Source organism: Rutidosis leptorrhynchoides, chromosome 6 (genome assembly GCF_046630445.1).
Source record: "Rutidosis leptorrhynchoides isolate AG116_Rl617_1_P2 chromosome 6, CSIRO_AGI_Rlap_v1, whole genome shotgun sequence".
In the NCBI taxonomy this organism is placed as follows: domain Eukaryota; kingdom Viridiplantae; phylum Streptophyta; class Magnoliopsida; order Asterales; family Asteraceae; genus Rutidosis; species Rutidosis leptorrhynchoides.
The window spans coordinates 372523629-372543631 of NC_092338.1; the positions used below are offsets into that span (position 1 = coordinate 372523629).

At 31.0% G+C, this 20003-nt stretch overlaps 1 protein-coding gene across 1 annotated transcript; it reads right to left on the reverse strand.

Moving 5' to 3' along the window:
- Positions 1 to 1443: 1443 nt before the first annotated feature.
- LOC139852039 (putative clathrin assembly protein At2g25430) lies at positions 1444 to 4270 on the reverse strand. The gene is made up of 2 exons (XM_071841258.1): positions 4044 to 4270; positions 1444 to 3490 (listed from the first exon to the last, which is right to left on the reverse strand). Exon 2 carries the CDS (start codon positions 3460 to 3462, stop codon positions 1591 to 1593), a length of 1872 nt encoding a protein of 623 aa, XP_071697359.1. The 5' UTR covers positions 3463 to 3490; positions 4044 to 4270; the 3' UTR covers positions 1444 to 1590.
- Positions 4271 to 20003: the final 15733 nt, after the last annotated feature.

The window sequence follows — 20003 nt, forward strand, 5'->3', positions numbered from 1 at the left end:
TATATGAGTCTCTCTTTTGATTGCCTTAATTTCCTCATTCTGGATAGACGGAACGAGGTTAAGATTATGTTCAAGTTGGTCTATCAATACCTCTTAGGCTTTTTTTTTTTTTTTTTCTTTTTTTTTTTTTTTGTCTCCGATCACTTTAGATTATATTATGTTAGATTAGATTAGATTAGATTAGAATGGGACTAGTGTGCTCGTTCATAGAGCATTTCCTCACTAATTAAAAAAATAAATAATAATAACCACGAAACTCTGTTGGGTAACGTTATATGATAAGTTGATAACATAACATGTAGGACATTCATATATATATATACTTGAACTTATAGTTATACATAAATTGATATTTAAATTTATATACTCCGTATTATTTATTAAATTAAGATATATTATAAATTGGAATTCATTTTCATTACATGTCAACCAAATGTGTATGATATATTTTCATTTATTCATACTCACATTCATCGGAATGAAATTCTAATTTCTTCAAATTCAAATTGATCTAATTTCAATTTTTTGACAAATTTCATTCCATTAGAATGTATTCCGTGAAATAACTTTAACTTTAATCTTATAAAATTCGATTACATTGACCATGATACATCTACAAGGTCAATTAATAAGGCCATTTGATAAGTTAGGTCACCAACATAAATTATAGGTTTCTCGAACAAAGATTAGTGCTTCACTTTGTAGTTTGTTCCATTTGTAAAGTCCAAAATATTACTCCGATATCATTTGTTTATTTAAGTCACGTTTTTTTTTTAGAACGGCTTATTTCTGCATCGAATATTCTCATTTGCCACCACTCACGCGTTCACTCACGCGTTAGGAGGAAACTTTTCACACACCATCGCCGCATTGGGTACCCGGTGTGCTTTAAATTAAACCGAATGGCTTGGGGCATACACCTTTATCACCACAACAGAACCCTTGAAAAAACCTCCCCTTTGAGATTTGAACCCTCGCCAATTAAAGGACAAGGAACGCAAAGGCTTCGTACCAGTCAAGCAACTATGCTGGTGCATCTGGAATATACAGTAAAGGAAGGAATACTTGGACTTCAAGAAAACAAGCATCTAATGCTATGTCTCTTTTGTAACGAAAGTAAGAAGCAATATCCATATCAAAGGACCCAAAAAGAATACTATAAAACCTACTTCATCATATACGTATGACAAAAGTAGCAAATAGCAGTTTGATATTGTACACAAATAATTACTCCCTCCGTCCCAGATTAATTGTCCCCAGACAAAAAACACACAGTTTTAGGAAATCCCACTAACTTTATTTCTCCACCAATGAAATATCTTCTCTCTCCAGATCCACCAATGAAATATCTCCTTTCCTTTCTATTTATGGAAGTAGACAATTAATTTGGGACATCCCAAAATGGAATACTGGACAATAATTTAGGGACGGAGGTAGTACAAAATTACAATGACATATTGCATACTGACTTACAGTGAACTCAGTATTCTATTACAACAACAAATATGCCTCAAAAAATAGTGGAATGCAAACATATAGGAATCAACTGAATAGTATACAAAATAACAAATGCACATCAAACATTTCATATTAATAAGTAGGATAGTAGTAACCGTTTACAGGTTGAACACCATAAGGCATTATGGGCGGTTGACCCGGTGCAACATATCCACCGCCATTGATCTTGGTCAAACTACCTTGACCCTGCATTCCATCTCTAGCATATTGTTGCCAAACCATCTGTTCTTGCACTAACAAATGCTGCTTCTTTTCAATATCCGCCATTTGAACATAAGCAGGTGGTGGGACACTCAGTGAGGCTGCAAACGGGTCACCGCCAACAGCTTGAACCGACCCATCAGGAGCAGGTAGTGCTAACACAGGTGTAGCCGTTTTCCCTGGTAGTGCAACGCTGCTAGCACTACCACCGGTTAACTGACTCGTGCTCACATGTTGTCTAACCATTCCTTGGTCATACATACCGTTTAGCAGTAACGGGTCAAGCCCACCACCCATTGCAGCCTTTTGTTTCTCTAAATTACTTGTGGTTTCAACCAATGCAAGTTCCCAGTCGGCTTTTCCCGTCTCGGCAGCCGGATTCTGCCACGCTGATGTCACCTCATTCGACCCATTTGACCCAAACGCTTCCCAATTTCCATTCCCTTTGTTTGCAGCGGGACCCGCGAACAATGCTAAAGCGAATCTATTTCCCTGATCATCAGCTGTCAATGAGTCCTCCCTTAAGTCCACTAAATCACCTTGCGGTTTAGGTGGAGGCGGCTCAACGACAGGCGGCGGCGGTGGAGTTTCAGGTGCCGGCAACGCTTTTATTTCGTTCATATCAGGAACAGGCTCTTCTTTTTTTACTGGTTCGATAACTTCAGGTTTCTTCTCGGGACTTTTAGCAGCTTTCGATCTGTCCCTCACAAACTCCTCGAGTGTTTCAAGTAATTTTCCGGTTATTTTCTGAACTTCTGGATACTCAGATGATCTGGCAATGCCCATATCCTTACACCAGTTATAAAAACCGACCAACTCATCGATCTGCTTTGCAGCACTAGCATAAGCATCAAATGCCTGTACACAATCTTGATGTTCCATATCAAAAAACTGATCAAGCAAAACGGCTAAAACCTCACATATATCAGCATAAAGTTTGAAACTTTCTTGCACAATAGGGTATAACGCAACCAACACCATCCTACTGTTTCTAGCCAGACCAGTAGGCCTGCATGTTAAAACTCGATCCAACAGCTTCTGTAAATGGCCCATCTTACTAAAAATCATCCCGGGTTTCATATCCCTTAACGGAGTAGCATCTTTTTTCTCTTGAGACGAATCCCTAACGTCACCCGAAGATCTCGATTTCCGTATATTTCCGTACCCAATTTCATCACGAGATTCATTATAATCGTAATCATATCTATCGTGTTGAGGTGATCTCCATCGATCTTCCCTAAACTTCTCAACATCACTGTTTCCACCATTGTTTTGCTTCCTCTCAAAAGCAATCAAATCCAATCGTTGATCCAAGTAAAACCCATAAGTCCTCACAAAAGTCGAATGATCCCACGAATTCGAATGTTGCTCATCACGAAAATCCGACATATTAAGCAACCTAGTTCCTCTTCTAGTAGCATACATAATCTCCTGCTGAAAAATTGAGTCGCCATCATTCAACAACCGATGAATAAGAACTAAACATTTCAACGCCACGATCCAATCACGAGTCTTGCTTAACCGTTTCGAAACTGCGTGTACACAAGCACTCACGTAACCTCGTGAGTACGATGTAAGCTGCAGGATCTCGCGTATATACTTTTCACTTGCAGGATCATCGTCATGACTAGTGGCTTTCACGATAGCAACTTCGAGTTCTGGTGCCATATTACTAGCAACCTTTGCTATTCCAATGCTGGTTTGATCTTTCACAGCTCCAATTGCCTTCCGAAATGGTGCCATTTTCCCTAATTTTTCTTCGGACCAAACTCTATAAATAATTCAAAATCAGATCCACATATATAAATACTAAAAACGGCATTAAATTAAGGGCAAATGTCAGAAAAATGTAACATAAACTCCAAAAAAGCTCAAAATAGGGAACCAAATATGATTCTGTTCAGCATGATGTCATGATATCAACCAATTTATGAAATTAACACATAAATTAACTACAGAGTATCAGATCTCATTAGTTACATTGAAAAGCAACAACGAATATAAATTTTAGATGCATTAGCAAATGTCAAAAATCATAATCATAACTATATATCTAAACAAAAACAGAATTCCAAAACAATAAAAATAAAAAATCATAAATAACAAGTATTAATTCTAGATCTCCAGCTCTCGAAATAAAAAATTAAACACGATCCATTATTAGATATCAAAATCCAAAACAGAGCATCATCATTACATTTTGATTGCTAATAACGAAATCAGCTGAAGTAACTAATTAAAAATGCAGTTGCAATACTATTTTGACTAAACTTGAAAGAACTAATGAAATATGTAAATGAGCTAGGGTTTGAAAAATTACGCACCGTTAACGATCTGCAACAGAAATAACAGATCTGTTGAGTTGGATGAAGAACCAACAGATCTGAGGTTGACACGTATACACACTGAAGGTGTTTTCTGTGTATTAATCTATTCTTTTTTTTTTTTTATTGTAGCTGGATATTTTGCAGAGAAGAACAGGGTAAAGGGAGCTGGGGTTGGCTGAAATGGTGAGATCTAGGGAGAGAGAATCGGGCGGTGCCGGAGATTAAATTTTGTGGGCTGATTATGTTGACTTTTACTAAATTAGTTCTTTTCCATTTTAACATGTTTTACAAAATCTCATAATTATATAATTATATTGTATTTTATTAATTATTAATTATTTATTATTAATTATTATTATTAATTATTTTATTATTAATTATTATTATTATTATTAATTAATTAACCTTATATACTAAAAGTGGCTAGAAATTGTAATTTTAGTTATAACTTATTGTAGTTTTTAGTTTATTTTCACATTACAAACGGTCCCTCAAATTCATCTATATTTTTACAACGGTTCCTCAAATTTACACTTTTTAAGGGGTAACAAGTGTAAATATATAATTTAACTAAAATATAATAAACTAATTTCACCCGAATTTATAACGGGACATATCTTATCGCTGGGTGCGAGTTAAAGTGGCTAGAAATTTGTGTAGTTTTAGTTATAGCTTATTGTAGTTTTTAGTTTATGTTCACATTACAAACGGTCCCTCAAGTTCATCTATATTTCTACAACGGTCCCTCAAGTTCATCTATATTTCTACAACGGTCCCTCAAGTTCATCTATATTTCTACAACGGTCCCTCAAGTTTACACGTTTTAAGGGGTAACAAGTGTAAATATATAATTTAATTAAAATAGAAGAAACTAATTTCACCCGAATTTATAACGGGTCATATCTTCTCGCTGGGTGCAAGTTAAATTTTTCAGAGACCACCGTTCAACTCGAAAAAATCTTACGAACCCAACGGGACTAACTGTACGCGAAACGGACACTTCTCAAAAAACGCTAAATACAACGACAACCTGTATCTTCCCGCTCGGCACGAGTTAAATTTTTTCGACGGCAGCGAGAGACTCGAAATAATTTTATGAACAAAACGACACTAACTACGTTCGAAACGGACACTTTTTTAAAAAATGTTAAACACGACGACAGCTCGTATCTTCCTGCTCGCCGCGAGTTAAATTTTTTCGCCAGCACCGTTAGGCTCGAAATAATTTTATCAACAAAACGAAACTAACTACGTTCGAACCGGACAGATTTTAAAAACACTAAAGACGACGACACCAACAACGACGCATAACAGATGGCCCGTTTCACTTTTGTAAATAAAACTTTGTTAAATATGAATACGCCTGCCGAAAGCACCCGCCGCATCGCGCGGGCCGGTCCGGACTAGTTTTTTCTATATTCTACGGTATAATCTTTTATTTTAAATATATAGTTTTTTTCTTATATATAAAAAATTTTAGACGTGAAAGAATTAACATTATTATTTTTATCTATTTATTAAAGTGAATTAATAATTTGAAACAACTCAAAATAAAATAATGAACCATCAATATAGACCGAGTGATTAGTAAATTAGAGTATGAGCCACTTACATCATTTTTAAAATTGGCGTGACCAACCAATTTAACCACCATGGCGCAGTGACATGACGGTGTCGAAATTTTGCTTGTGCGATCGGAGCATCATGATGAAGGAGTAGCGTGAAGATGGACGTGTAGTTTTTTACTCATTTACCCATTTTCTACCGTTACAAAAATAGAACAAATAAAAAAAGTTAAGTCCCAAAGGTTGCGAAGCATAATTCTTTAAATTTTGATAATAAATTTAATATTATTAAATATAAACTTTTTACCTATAAGTAACTCATTTATTTTGACACAAAATTTTTACACAAATTATAAATTCTCATCACTCTCTCTACATTTATCAACCATCTGATAACCATGTCAAACCAAAATCAAATTCTCAATCCTAATTAGTTCGGTTCTTCCAATCTATACAATTTCGAGCTACCAATATGCCCAGTTCATCCTCAAATTCCTCGCAAATATTCAAGGTGATCGACCTATGCCAATTTCCCATCTCAAAATCTTCTTCAAGATTATAATAACACTCAAAATCAATAATTTCTTAGCCAATTTTTACAATCACAACAACAATTTCCACACCAACAACCATTTCAACGACAATATACACAACAACAATTCTCACAATTCGCGCAAGCGAACATTAAATTGTTTCATCTTCCTTTTACTCAATATTTTTCACTAACCTCAACAAAATTTTACACGTCTACAAGACGAAGAAGTGGAATAAATTCATGACGAAAAGCAACAACAAATACGGATTCGAAAGGATCATTGAAGAAAAGGAAAAGGAGTTGCGAAAAAACCACAACATATAAAATTGTGGACACCAAAAGAAAAAAATTGGTTGGCGACGTGTTGGATTGATTCTTCGGAAGATGGAGTTCATGGTAATTAACAAAAAGATTCGACTTTTTAGAGTGTAGTTTGTGAAAAGTTCAACGATAATGATTTCGGTTGGTTACGAGGAGACGATCAATTAAGCGAAAAATGGCGTCATATGGATAAGGCGTGCAAAGATTTCAACACCCTATAAGAAGAACGTAGCCCAAGACTTAGCGGTTGAAACGAGCAAGATATATATGACACGATGGTGCAAAGATTGGAGAAAAGAAACAAGGGTATCGATGTTATCATCGCAGAAGAACGTACACGATAGGCAATTGAAGTCATCAAATTATTTAAACTTAATATTTACGATATTGTGGATTTGCGTAAAAGGAAACAGGCTTTGAATTTCAAGAACAGGATGGTCGAACGATACAAAGACTATATCAAAATTTCTAGCGAGGAGTAATTTTAGTGTTTTATTATTTACGTATGTTTTAAGTTTTAAGAGTTTTAATTATTGAAGCTTTTAATTCTTAGTACTAATTTTTAATTTTTAGGACTTTTAAATTATTGTAAATTTTTAATTATAGGACGTTTTAATAATCAATTGTCTTTAGATTTATAAAAAATTTGGGTTATAAATCACGCCATCACCATTAAGACCATATTAAACGCAAAATGATGTGGCAAATGTCACAAAAATTACGTCACAATGCTGCGTTATATAACAGAAATGAGGATGGCGCGTTGGGAGCTTCATGGGAAGAGGTGTAGCGTGTATGGGATGCATATCGAATAAGAAACAGACACGTCACTCAACAATTGAAATATCAAACTGTTATATAGCCGTTAATAATTTATTAAGAAAAAGTATTATTTCCCTATAAATATACCATTTCACTCATCATTTTTACACACAATTCTCTCATTATTTCTATACTTCTCATAATCAATTTTCATAATGCTATCTTTGTTCAAAATTTTCGATACTGTGGATTCGGATTAGGAATACGAATTGAATCTTTTGCGAACATATGCCGAAGAATTAGATTGAGAAGATGGTGAAAGTTCTACTCAACGAATTCCACAGGTTCGAGGTTACATGCATATAGATCGTGAAGGTGCTGGCGAACGATTATATGTAGACTACTGTGACGACCCGGAAAAAAATTTCGACTAATTTTGAACCAAACTCACGATACGATTTCATAATTTTGACGCGATAAGAAAAGTCTGTAAGGTTGAGTCTCAAAAATTTTGAACTATTCTCATACATTCAAATGACCTTCGACCATTTCCGATGATTCACGAACAACTAGTTGTAAATAGATATGTGTGTGTATATATATATATAAATAATAATTGGAAGTATAATTTGAAATATTAAATGTTGTTTGAAGCGACCCGTCCTAATCTATAAGGACGAATACAATAACATATGATTACATCGCGAGGTATTTGACCTCTATATGATACATTTTACAAACATTGCATTCGTTTTTAAAAGACAAACTTTCATTTCATCGTAAGTTGACAGGCATGCATACCATTTCATAATATATCTAAACTATAAATGACTTGATAATATTCTTGATGAACTCAATGACTCGAATGCAACGTCTTTTGAAATATGTCATGAATGACTCCGTATAATATCTCTAAGATGAGCAAATGCACAGTAGAAGATTTCTTTCGTACCTGAAAATAAACATGCTTTCAAGTGTCAACAAAAAAGGTTGGTGAGTTCATTAGTTTATCATAAATAATCATTTCATAATTTTAATAGACCACAAGATTTCATATTTCCATTTCTCATAAACATACGTCCCATGCATAGAGACAAAAATTATTCATATGGTGAAAACCTGGTAACCGACCTTAACAAGATGCATATAGAATATCCCCATCATTCCGAAACTCCCTTCGGACATGATAAATTCGAAGTACTAAAGCATCCGGTACTTTGGATGGGGCTTGTTGGGCCCAATAGATCTATCTTTAAGATTCGCGTCAATTAGGGTGTATGTTCCCTAATTCTTAGATTACCAGACTAAAAAGGGGCATATTCGATTTCGATCATTCAACCATATAATGTAGTTTCAATTACTTGTGTCTATTTCGTAAAACAGTTATAAAAGCAGTGCATGTATTCTCAGTCCCAAAAATATATATTGCAAAAGCATTTAAAAAGGGAGCAAATGAAACTCACAATACTGTATTTTGTAATAAAAATACATATGACGAAACTAAACAATGCAGGGTTGGCCTCGGATTTACGAACCTATATTATTCATTTATATATTAAAACGTATACTGGAAATCACAAAATTTTCATTTGTTAATATATGTTATTTATGTAATTATAGTTATATAAAATTTATACTAAATTTCATTTAAAATTATATATTTACATTGTATTTCAAGTTATATGTTATATATATTTATTTTGTATATATATCTAAAATGATAATTATGGTTATATTAGTATCAATATATATTTAGTATCATATAAAAATAAACTTAGTTTGTTATATGTAACTATATATATATATATATATATATATATATATATATATATATATATATATATATATATATATATATATATATATATATATATAATGATAATTTGTTTCTCATATAGTTATATGGAATATCAATATAATTATAATATATAATAATAAGTGTGTTTTTATGTACAAAAATATTTATTTGTTAAAAATGATAGTTTTGATATTAATGTTTTACTAGTGATAATAATAATAACTTTATTAATAATAATAATATTTATAATAATAATGATATTGTTATTAATGATACTTATGTTAATAATAATCATAATAATCTTAATAACTATAACAATGATATTAATACTAGTATTAATGAAAATAATAAAGTTAATTCCAATACTAATGTGACGACCCGGAAATTTTCGACTAAATTTAAACTTTATCTTTATATTATTCTGACACGATAAGCAATGTTTGTTAAGTTAAATCTCAAGGATTTTAAACTATGTTTATACATTCATTTAAACCTCGACCAAATTCCAATGATTCACGAACCATTAAATGAACATATATGAATATGTATGTATATGTGTATATGTTATAAATTGAAAATGTCAACAAAGTATTTAAACGTATAATGCTTTATATGAACGTATATGTTTCAATACGATTATCGACGAAATTAAAAAAATATATTAAATGATTGAATTATCAGAAACATTAAATTATGATTACAAGTCTCTGTTGAGAGGTCCACTATGATTTGAGAAAATCTATTCCTCTTAACGATATTCGGAATAATTTGTAAAGCTATTTAAAAATAAAAATAAAAAGTGTCATTTACGAAAGTTAGACAAAAGCTAGTGGAGAATTGGTTTCCATAATATTCTATTAATCTATTTTCAAACGTACAAAAACGTTTTCAGTTTAAAAAGAACTTTATTATTAAAACGTATATAACTTTTATAAATATCTAGAATCACTTTTGACAACTCATTACTTAACCAGTATAATAAATATAACGATATTTATATTTTATTTCATTAAATATATATAACGATTTAAATTAATATTATATATATTTATACGCGTATTATACATACATAGTTTTTATACTTTTACTATACTTTAACTTTACCTTCACTTTACTTTTACTTTACTTTAACTTTAATAATTCACTTTAATAATTCATACTTTAATAATTCACTTTAATAATTCATACTTTAATAATTCACTTTAATAATTCATACTTTAATAATTCACTTTAATAATTCATACTTTAATAATTCACTTTAATAATTCACTTTAATAATTCAAAAATCTATTATAAATAGAATTCAATAGGTTTCATTATTTTATAGAAATTTGAAAATATATTTCTCTAAACTCTCTCAATCGATTTATATATATATATATATATATATATATATATATATATATATATATATATATATATATATATATATATATATATATATATATATATATATATATATATATATATATTTGCTCTGTATTATTTCAAGATATTATTAGTATACATAAAATATTACGACGGAGTGATGTCCGAGTGATTTCAAAATAGTTTTTTGAATGAGTCGAAGCTAAGGAAATTATGGGTTATAGCTATGGAGGTGATGGGTATGGTTCATGGGTATGCTCATGAGGTCAATCTAGTGTTTATCATCTCCGTTGCGTCTACTTACTTTCCTGCAATATTGAATCTTAATATTGATACGTGAGTACTCATAACTTAACTTTTATATATCAATAGTGTATCCCTGACTAGTGCTCGAGTATATAAGATTATGCATGCTTGTACATTCGATATTGTCCTTGGATAGGTTTATTGAATCCTGAATTAGATATATATACTACTGAGATAGGGTATATGATATGCATGTCATTGGAAAGCTAGAGAGAAATTAAGAACTTTTCATTTAGATATCGAATGGTTTCGATGAACGGATTAGAAGTTATAGTCAACTGAATTTTAGTATTATTGTTAAAATGATTATTATTACTATCGTCGTTATTATTTTAATAGAAATATCATTGTTATTATAAAATATCATTATTACTATTACGTTAGTATTATCATTTTATCATAATACCATTTTTAGTAAATATAAATATTGTTATTTTTTATAGAATAATAATAATTATTATTACAAAATAATACAACTTTTACTTATTATTATTATGATCAATATTATTTTATCAAATAAATAGGGGATACAAAGATATTTTTCACCACGCATAATATAATTACATTAATAATACTTACCACTATAGTTTTACGATATTAAGTGAACTTTATAAATTTTACTACTTAAGATATATAAAAGTATATTTTATCATATATAAACGTTAATATAAATTTTTATTAATAAATGACTTTTATTATTATAAAATCTAATAAATATATTTAAATATATAAAACGACTATAGTTAAGTTATATAATAAACACGTATAAATTTTAGAAGTTATTTTGGGTCAAGTTGACTTTTGTTGACTTTTGCATATTAGTCTCGAGCATTAGGATTGTGGTACACTATGACTTGACCAAAAATTGTTAGACAAATATTGACCAATATATAAATATATATAATTAATATAGGTTCGTGAATCCGAGGCCAACCTTGCACTTGTTAAATGACGTTATATGTATTTTTACTACGAAATACAGTATGGTGAGTTTCATTTGCTCCCTTTTATATATATTTTTGGGACTGAGAATACATGCGCTGTTTTTATAAATGTTTTACGAAATAGGCACAAGTACTAAAACTAATTCTACGTGGGTTTAAACCAGAAATATACCCTTAGCTTGGCAACATTAAACTACTTGTCTATGTACGGTAGGCGTGAATCCTAAACATAGATCTATTGGGTCTGACAAACCCCATCCAGACTATGGGATTCTTTAGTACTTCGAGGTTATTTTAAACACACCTGATCTGGTGTACTTCAGAGGGTAAAACATGAACGTTAAGGCTTGTTACCGGGTGCCTACAACTTATAGAATACTTTTATACACTTGCGAGTGTACATATATTTATAAACGGAAATCTTGTGATCTATTAATATATTGAAATGATTGTTATGATAAACCTATGAACTCACCAACCTTTTGGTTGACACTTTAAAGCATGTTTATTCTCAGGTATTAAAGAAATCTTCCGCTGTGCATTAGCTCATTTTAAGGATATTACTTGGAGTCATTCATGGCATATTTTGAAAGACGTTGCATTCGAGTCATTGAGTTCATCAAGATTATTATTATGTCAATTATAGTTGGATGTATTATGAAATAGTGTGCATTCCATCAACTTTCGTTGTAAAGAAAGTTTGTTTTTTAAAACGAATGCAATGTTTGTAAAATGTATCATATAGAGGTCAAATACCTCGCGATGTAATCAACTATTGTGAATCGTTTATAATGTATATGAACTGGTCCTTTCAGTTGGTATCAGAGCGGTGGTCTTAGCAAACCAGGTCTGCATTAGTGTGTCTAACTGATAGTCGTTAGGATGCACTAGTGAGTCTGGACTTCGACCGTGTCTGCATGTCAAAAGTTTTGCTTATCATTTTTGTCGGAAATTGCCTGCTTATCATTCTTAGTCTAGACACGTCTTACTGCATTGATTGCATGAATAGTGTATAGACAAAATTCATATCTTAGCGTATCTGCTAATTCATATCTTAGCGTATCTGTTACTGTAAACTTTGCCTGACATATCCCGTAAATTCCTCCGTAATCTACGAAATCTTTTGCGCTATATATATAGATATTCTATGTAATTAGAATACCACCCGATAGCCGAAAAATCATTTCATATCGAAAAATCCTTTATTCAATCGAACGAAATGGAATTCGTCATTAGTTCAAGTCCCTTGAATTCCGATATGGAATCCCACTCAAGCTTCGAAACCAGTGTGACCGGAATGGATCAACCAATTAGCCATTATCTATTCTGGATGAATTGGGGATAGGTTTGTAGCCTCCTCAATAACTGGAGACAAGAAGAAGGTGATCCCTTCCATCCACCACATTGACCTCTTGGCGATGAACCTGAAGCACTTACCGGCGAACCGGTCCGAAACACCATTTTCTCTCTCATTTCCAGAGTATCTCGTCACGATTATATACTACATCAAATTCTAGATTTTATTTATTCTCTCGTTCGAACCGACAATCACCCCGGTGTAATAGAAGAAGTCAACGCGCTTCGCGCTCGAGTAGTGGCTTTAGAGAATATGGTGCAAGGGTTACAAACACCAACAAATAACGAAGTATTAATTCACAATTTCAATTTTATTGAATAAATACTCCATAAAAGTTATGTAATTTCTAAAGTCTTTAGGGATTATTCAGTTCTAGTTTCAACCATAAATCAAATTAGTTTAATTTAATATTAACTTATTAAATCTATGTTACATCTGAAGAAAATATGCACATATATATTTTCATAAAGACTGTAATAAAATTCTGTTGTACAAAATATTAATTGTGAAATTTTTTTTAACGGGTAGGTAATACCCGAGAGATATATAAATTCACAATTAATATGCTACATTTTTCGAATCTGATTAAGCAAATTATTAACTATACTCCCAAAATCTCACAACAATATACATTCTTGTATAGTAATCAAAACAACCATTCTCACCCAAATTTGATTACGCATTCTGATTTTGACAAATCAAAATCCAAGTCATGATTTAACAGAAGACATCACTCTTAGATTCCTACATCTTTCAAAGCTATACTTTGACTTCAAAACTATGTTAGAACATCATATGTATATTAACGATTACAAACTGTGTTCAAACTCTCCGAAGTTTTCGAAGACACTTCAAACAATGAACAATCGAGATGATGATCCAACCACATATTACCCACATTTATGTACCTAAAAAGCTCTCGAAGCCAATGTCATAGTTCGATGCGTATTCGTGTCAGACCCTTTGGCGTTTATTAGCTAAAATGCTTTTCAATTCCTTTTCAAAGTAGACAGTTTTGTCACAGCTCCAGCAAGTCAACTTCGACTTTTCAGTCGGACTAGTCTTATTATAACCTCGATAGATACATTGCCCTTTCGTCATCGTTACTGGGGACCTTTCATATCTCGCCACCTTAGCAATAAACTTACCAACAACTTCAATTATCTTTGACTTTTCGAAAAATCATTATATTTATTGAAATCACATCATTTACTCATTCGCATCTTGTAACGAGAATTGTCATACGAATCATCGAAAAACAGTAACCATTATTTTGAAATCTCGCAGCATGTCTATGCCAACAGTTATATGTGTACGTAAAATGTCTATCTCCTGGACTTACATACTTTGAATGTGAAGTTCTGAAAAATATTTTGAACTGCAAACTAGTTCTTGAAATGGTGACGAATCATCAAAAACTGTAAACAATCTTAACAGTAAAAAGTTTGATGACAAAGAATAGTAAGGTGGTAAAGCTGGGAAAAAAAGAAGGTTTGGAACTGGAAAACGGATTGAACAGACTATGAAGGAGGCTGTGGACAAATCACAAAGACTAAATCTACCTTCAAAGAATCCAAATGATTCAGTGCCTGCTAAAGTCATTAACGAATACCTTACTCTTTATTCTAAACCTTTACAGACAAATCTTCATCATCATCCATCAATATTAGAAATTCTAAGATATTATCATATCTTTCATTATAAATATCCGCGATATTTCTGAAGATATTTTCACAACTAATCTTATCTAAAGTCATTTATCTCTTTGCACTATCAGTGTTACATCATATAAGAAACTATTAGTTTCTATGTTCTTTAAACTTTCGAGTTTAAATTATGAATGTTTTGAAGTAGTGTTGCGAACTGAAGCATGAGTTAGTATAATATAATGACACTTGATCAACGTGATTATATTACAGTAAGTCATGCTGAGTTTCTAATGGGACATGACGATTCACAGACCATGCCATCATCATGTTCCATGTTACACGACTCTTGTATTCTATTTAATCTCTAAAAATATCAAGAATATATTTTCTTGATGATTCGGTCTTTTCAGGATATTCTGGTAAATTAACAAATCAAGATCGTGCCATTACCATTTCCTTCTTAGAACATTAACTATGTTCATTCTGAAATTCATATCTGCGAATACTGGACCATTACAAACGTTGCTTAATCGCAAGAAGAAGAAACGAAAGGACAAAACTCCAAAATAGAAATTGGAGTATAAATCGCAGCAAATAGAAGGGAGTATTAACTATGGATGTCAATGATTATAGAAGACAAAAGCAGGGGCTTTGAAATATAAGGGAAGATATAAAACCCAACAACCACCCAAAAATTATAAACCGTATATATCGATGCATATAGCAATATAAAGACACGAAAGAACTAAAAACACTATAAAACCGAGAGTATAGTAGAAGTAAATAGATTCTTCCGGAGGCAGATGAAAAAGAAGAATGACAGATATGAAAGTGAGGAGTATATCGAGAATCAGTACTGGATGAAGCATATTGACAAATACTTTAAAATATGAGTTGAGGGAGAAAGAATAGAAGGTGTGAGTTGTAAGGAAACGAAGGAGGTGGATTTATAGTGAAATACCCTACAGAGAAATCAAGATGGATTATCGTATTAATTCGAAGAGAATCATAATCTCCTTAATCACCGAAGCATCAAATCCAACATAGATTACAAAGATTTTCTTTAAATTCGGAGATCAATTGTGATGACGTCAAAAGATATGACGAATCACTATAATCTTATTTCCTTCATTTATGATAACTTCCCTCATACGCTTTGAGTAATCGAATTATTTTATCCATACTTCTTAGACATGATAAAACTTCATAATCGTTACGTCATAATAACATTCTCATTGTTAGCCATAACGACCTCTATCAAATTTCGGGGACGAAATTTCTTTAACGGGTAGGTACTGTGACGACCCGAAAATTTCTGACTAAATTTAAACTTTATCTTTATATTATTCTGACACGATAAGTAATGTTTGCTAAGTTAAATCTCAAGGATTTTAAACTATGTTTATACATTCATTTAAACCTCGACCAAATTCCAATGATTCACGAACCATTAAATAAACATATATGAATATGTATGTATATGTGTATATGTTATAAATTGAAAATGTCAACAAAGTATTTAAACGTATAATGCTTTATATGAACGTATTTGTTTCAATATGATTATCGACGAAATTAAAAAAAATATATTAAATGATTGAATTATCAGAAACATTGAATTATGATTACAAGTCTCTGTTGAGAGGTCCACTATGATTTGAGAAAATCTATTCCTCTTAACGATATTCGGAATAATTTGTAAAGCTATTTATAAATAAAAATAAAAAGTGTCATTTACGAAAGTTAGACAAAAGCTAGTGGAGAATTGGTTTCCATAATATTCTATTAATCTATTTTCAAACGTACAAAAACGTTTTCAGTTTAAAAAGAACTTTATTATTAAAATGTATATAACTTTTATAAATATCTAGAATCACTTTTGACAACTCATTACTTAACCAGTATAATAAATATAACGATATTTATATTTTATTTCATTAAATATATATAACGATTTAAATTAATATTATATATATTTATACGCGTATTATACATACATAGTTTTTATACTTTTACTATACTTTAACTTTACCTTTACTTTACTTTTACTTTACTTTAACTTTAATAATTCACTTTAATAATTCATACTTTAATAATTCACTTTAATAATTCATACTTTAATAATTCAATTTAATAATTCATACTTTAATAATTCACTTTAATAATTCATAATTTAATAATTCACTTTAATAATTCATACTTTAATAATTCACTTTAATAATTCATACTTTAATAATTCACTTTAATAATTCATACTTTAATAATTTACTTTAATAATTCATACTTTAATAATTCACTTTAATAATTCAAAAATCTATTATAAATAGAATTCAATAGGTTTCATTATTTCATAGAAACTTGAAAATATATTTCTCTAAACTCTCTCAATCGATTTATATATATATATATATATATATATATATATATATATATATATATATATATATATATATATATATATATATATATATATATATATATATATATATTTGCTCTGTATTATTTCAAGATATTATTAGTATACATAAAATATTACGACGGAGTAATGTCCGAGTGATTTCAAAATAGTTTTTTGAATGAGTCGAAGCTAAGGAAATTATGGGTTATAGCTATGGAGGTGATGGGTATGGTTCATGGGTATGCTGATGAGGTCAATCTAGTGTTTATCATCTCTGTTGCGTCTACTTACTTTCCTGCAATATTGAAGCTCAATATTGATACGTGAGTACTCATAACTTAACTTTTATATATCTATAGTGTATCCCTGACTAGTACTCGAGTATATAGGATTATGCATGCTTGTACATTCGATATTGTCCTTAGATAGGTTTGTTGAATCCTGAATTAGATACATATGCTACTGAGATAGGGTATATGATATGCATGTCATTGGAAATTTAGCGAAAAATTAAGAACTTTTCATTTAGATATCGAATGGTTTCGATGAACGTATTAGAAGTTATAGTCAACTGAATTTTAGTATTATTGTTAAAATAATTATTATTACTATCGTCGTTATTATTTTAATAGAAATATCATTGTTATTATAAAATATCATTATTACTATTATGTTAGTATTATAATTTTATCATAATACCATTTTTAGTAAATATAAATATTGTTATTTTTATAGAATAATAATAATTATTATTACAAAATAATACAACTTTTACTTATTATTATTATGATCAATATTATTTTATCAAATAAATAGGGGATACAAAGATATTTTTCACCACGCGTAATATAATTACATTAATAATACTTACCACTATAGTTTTACGATATTAAGTGAACTTTATAAATTTTACTACTTAAGATATATAAAAGTATATTTTATCATATATAAACGTTAATATAAATTTTTATTAATAAATGACTTTTATTATTATAAAATCTAATAAATATATTTAAATATATAAAACGACTATAGTTAAGTTATATAATAAACACGTATAAATTTTAGAAGTCATTTTGGGTCAAGTTGACTTTTGTTGACTTTTGTATATTAGTCTCGAGCATTAGGATTGTGGTACACTATGACTTGACCAAAAATTGTTAGACAAATATTGACCAACATATAAATATATATAATTAATATAGGTTCGTGAATCTGAGGCCAACCTTGCACTTGTTACATGACGTTATATGTATTTTTACTACGAAATACAGTATGGTGAGTTTCATTTGCTCCCTTTTATATATATTTTTGGGACTGAGAATACATGCGCTGTTTTTATAAATGTTTTACGAAATAGGCACAAGTACTAAAACTAATTCTACGTGGGTTTAAACCAGAAATATACCCTTAGCTTGGTAACATTAAACTACTTGTCTATGTACGGTAGGCGCAAATCCTAAAGATAGATCTATTGGGCCTACAAACCCCATCCAGACTATGGGATGCTTTAGTACTTCGAGGTTATTTTAAACACACCTGATCTGGTGTACTTCAGAGGGTAAAACATGAACGTTAAGGCTTGTTACCGGGTGCCTACAACTTATAGAATACTTTTATACACTTGCGAGTGTACATATATTTATAAACGGAAATCTTGTGGTCTATTAATATATTGAAATGATTGTTATGATAAACCTATGAACTCATCAACCTTTTGGTTGACACTTTAAAGCATGTTTATTCTCAGGTATTAAAGAAATCTTCCGCTGTGCATTAGCTCATTTTAAGGATATTACTTAGAGTCATTCATGGCATATTTTGAAAGACGTTGCATTCGAGTCATTGAGTTCATCAAGATTATTATTATGTCAATTATAGTTGGATGTATTATGAAATGGTGTGCATGCCGTCAACTTTCGTTGTAAAGAAAGTTTGTCTTTTAAAACGAATGCAATGTTTGTAAAATGTATCATATAGAGGTCAAATACCTCGCGATGTAATCAACTATTGTGAATCGTTTATAATGTATATGAACGGGTCCTTTCAGTTGGTATCAGAGCGGTGGTCTTAGCGAACTAGGTCTGCATTAGTGTGTCTAACTGATAGTCATTAGGATGCACTAGTGAGTCTGGACTTAGACCGTGTCTGCATGTCAAAAGTTTTGCTTATCATTTTTGTCAGAAATTGCCTGCTTATCATTCTTAGTCTAGACACGTCTTACTGCATTGATTGCATGAAGAGTGTATAGACAAAATTCATATCTTAGCGTATCTGCTAATCCATATCTTAGCGTATCTGTTACTGTAAACTTTGCCTGACATATCCCGTAAATTCCTCCGTAATCTACGAAATCTTTTGCGCTATATATATAGATATTCTATGTAATTAGAATACCACCCGATAGCCGAAAAATCATTTCATATCGAAAAATCCTTTATTCAATCGAACGAAATGGAATTCGTCATTAGTTCAAGTCCCTCGAATTCCGATATGGAATCCCACTCAAGCTTCGAAAGCAGTGTGACCGGAATGGATCAACCAATTAGCCATCATCTATTCTGGATGAAATGGGGATAGGTTCGTAGCCTCCTCAATAATTGGAGACAAGAAGAAGGTGATCCCTTCCATCCACCACATTGCCCTCTTGGCGATGAACCTGAAGCACTTACCGGCGAACCGGTCCGAAACACCATTTTCTCTCTCATTTCCAGAGTATCTCGTCACGATTATATACTACATCAAATTCTAGATTTTATTTATCTGCTCGTTCGAACCGACAATCACCTCGGTGTAATAGAAGAAGTCAACGCGCTTCGCGCTCGAGTAGTGGCTTTAGAGAATATGGTGCAAGGGTTACAAACACCAACAAATAACGAAGTATTAATTCATAATTTCAATTTTATTGAATAAATACTCCGTAAAAGTTATGTAATTTCTAAAGTCTTTAGGGA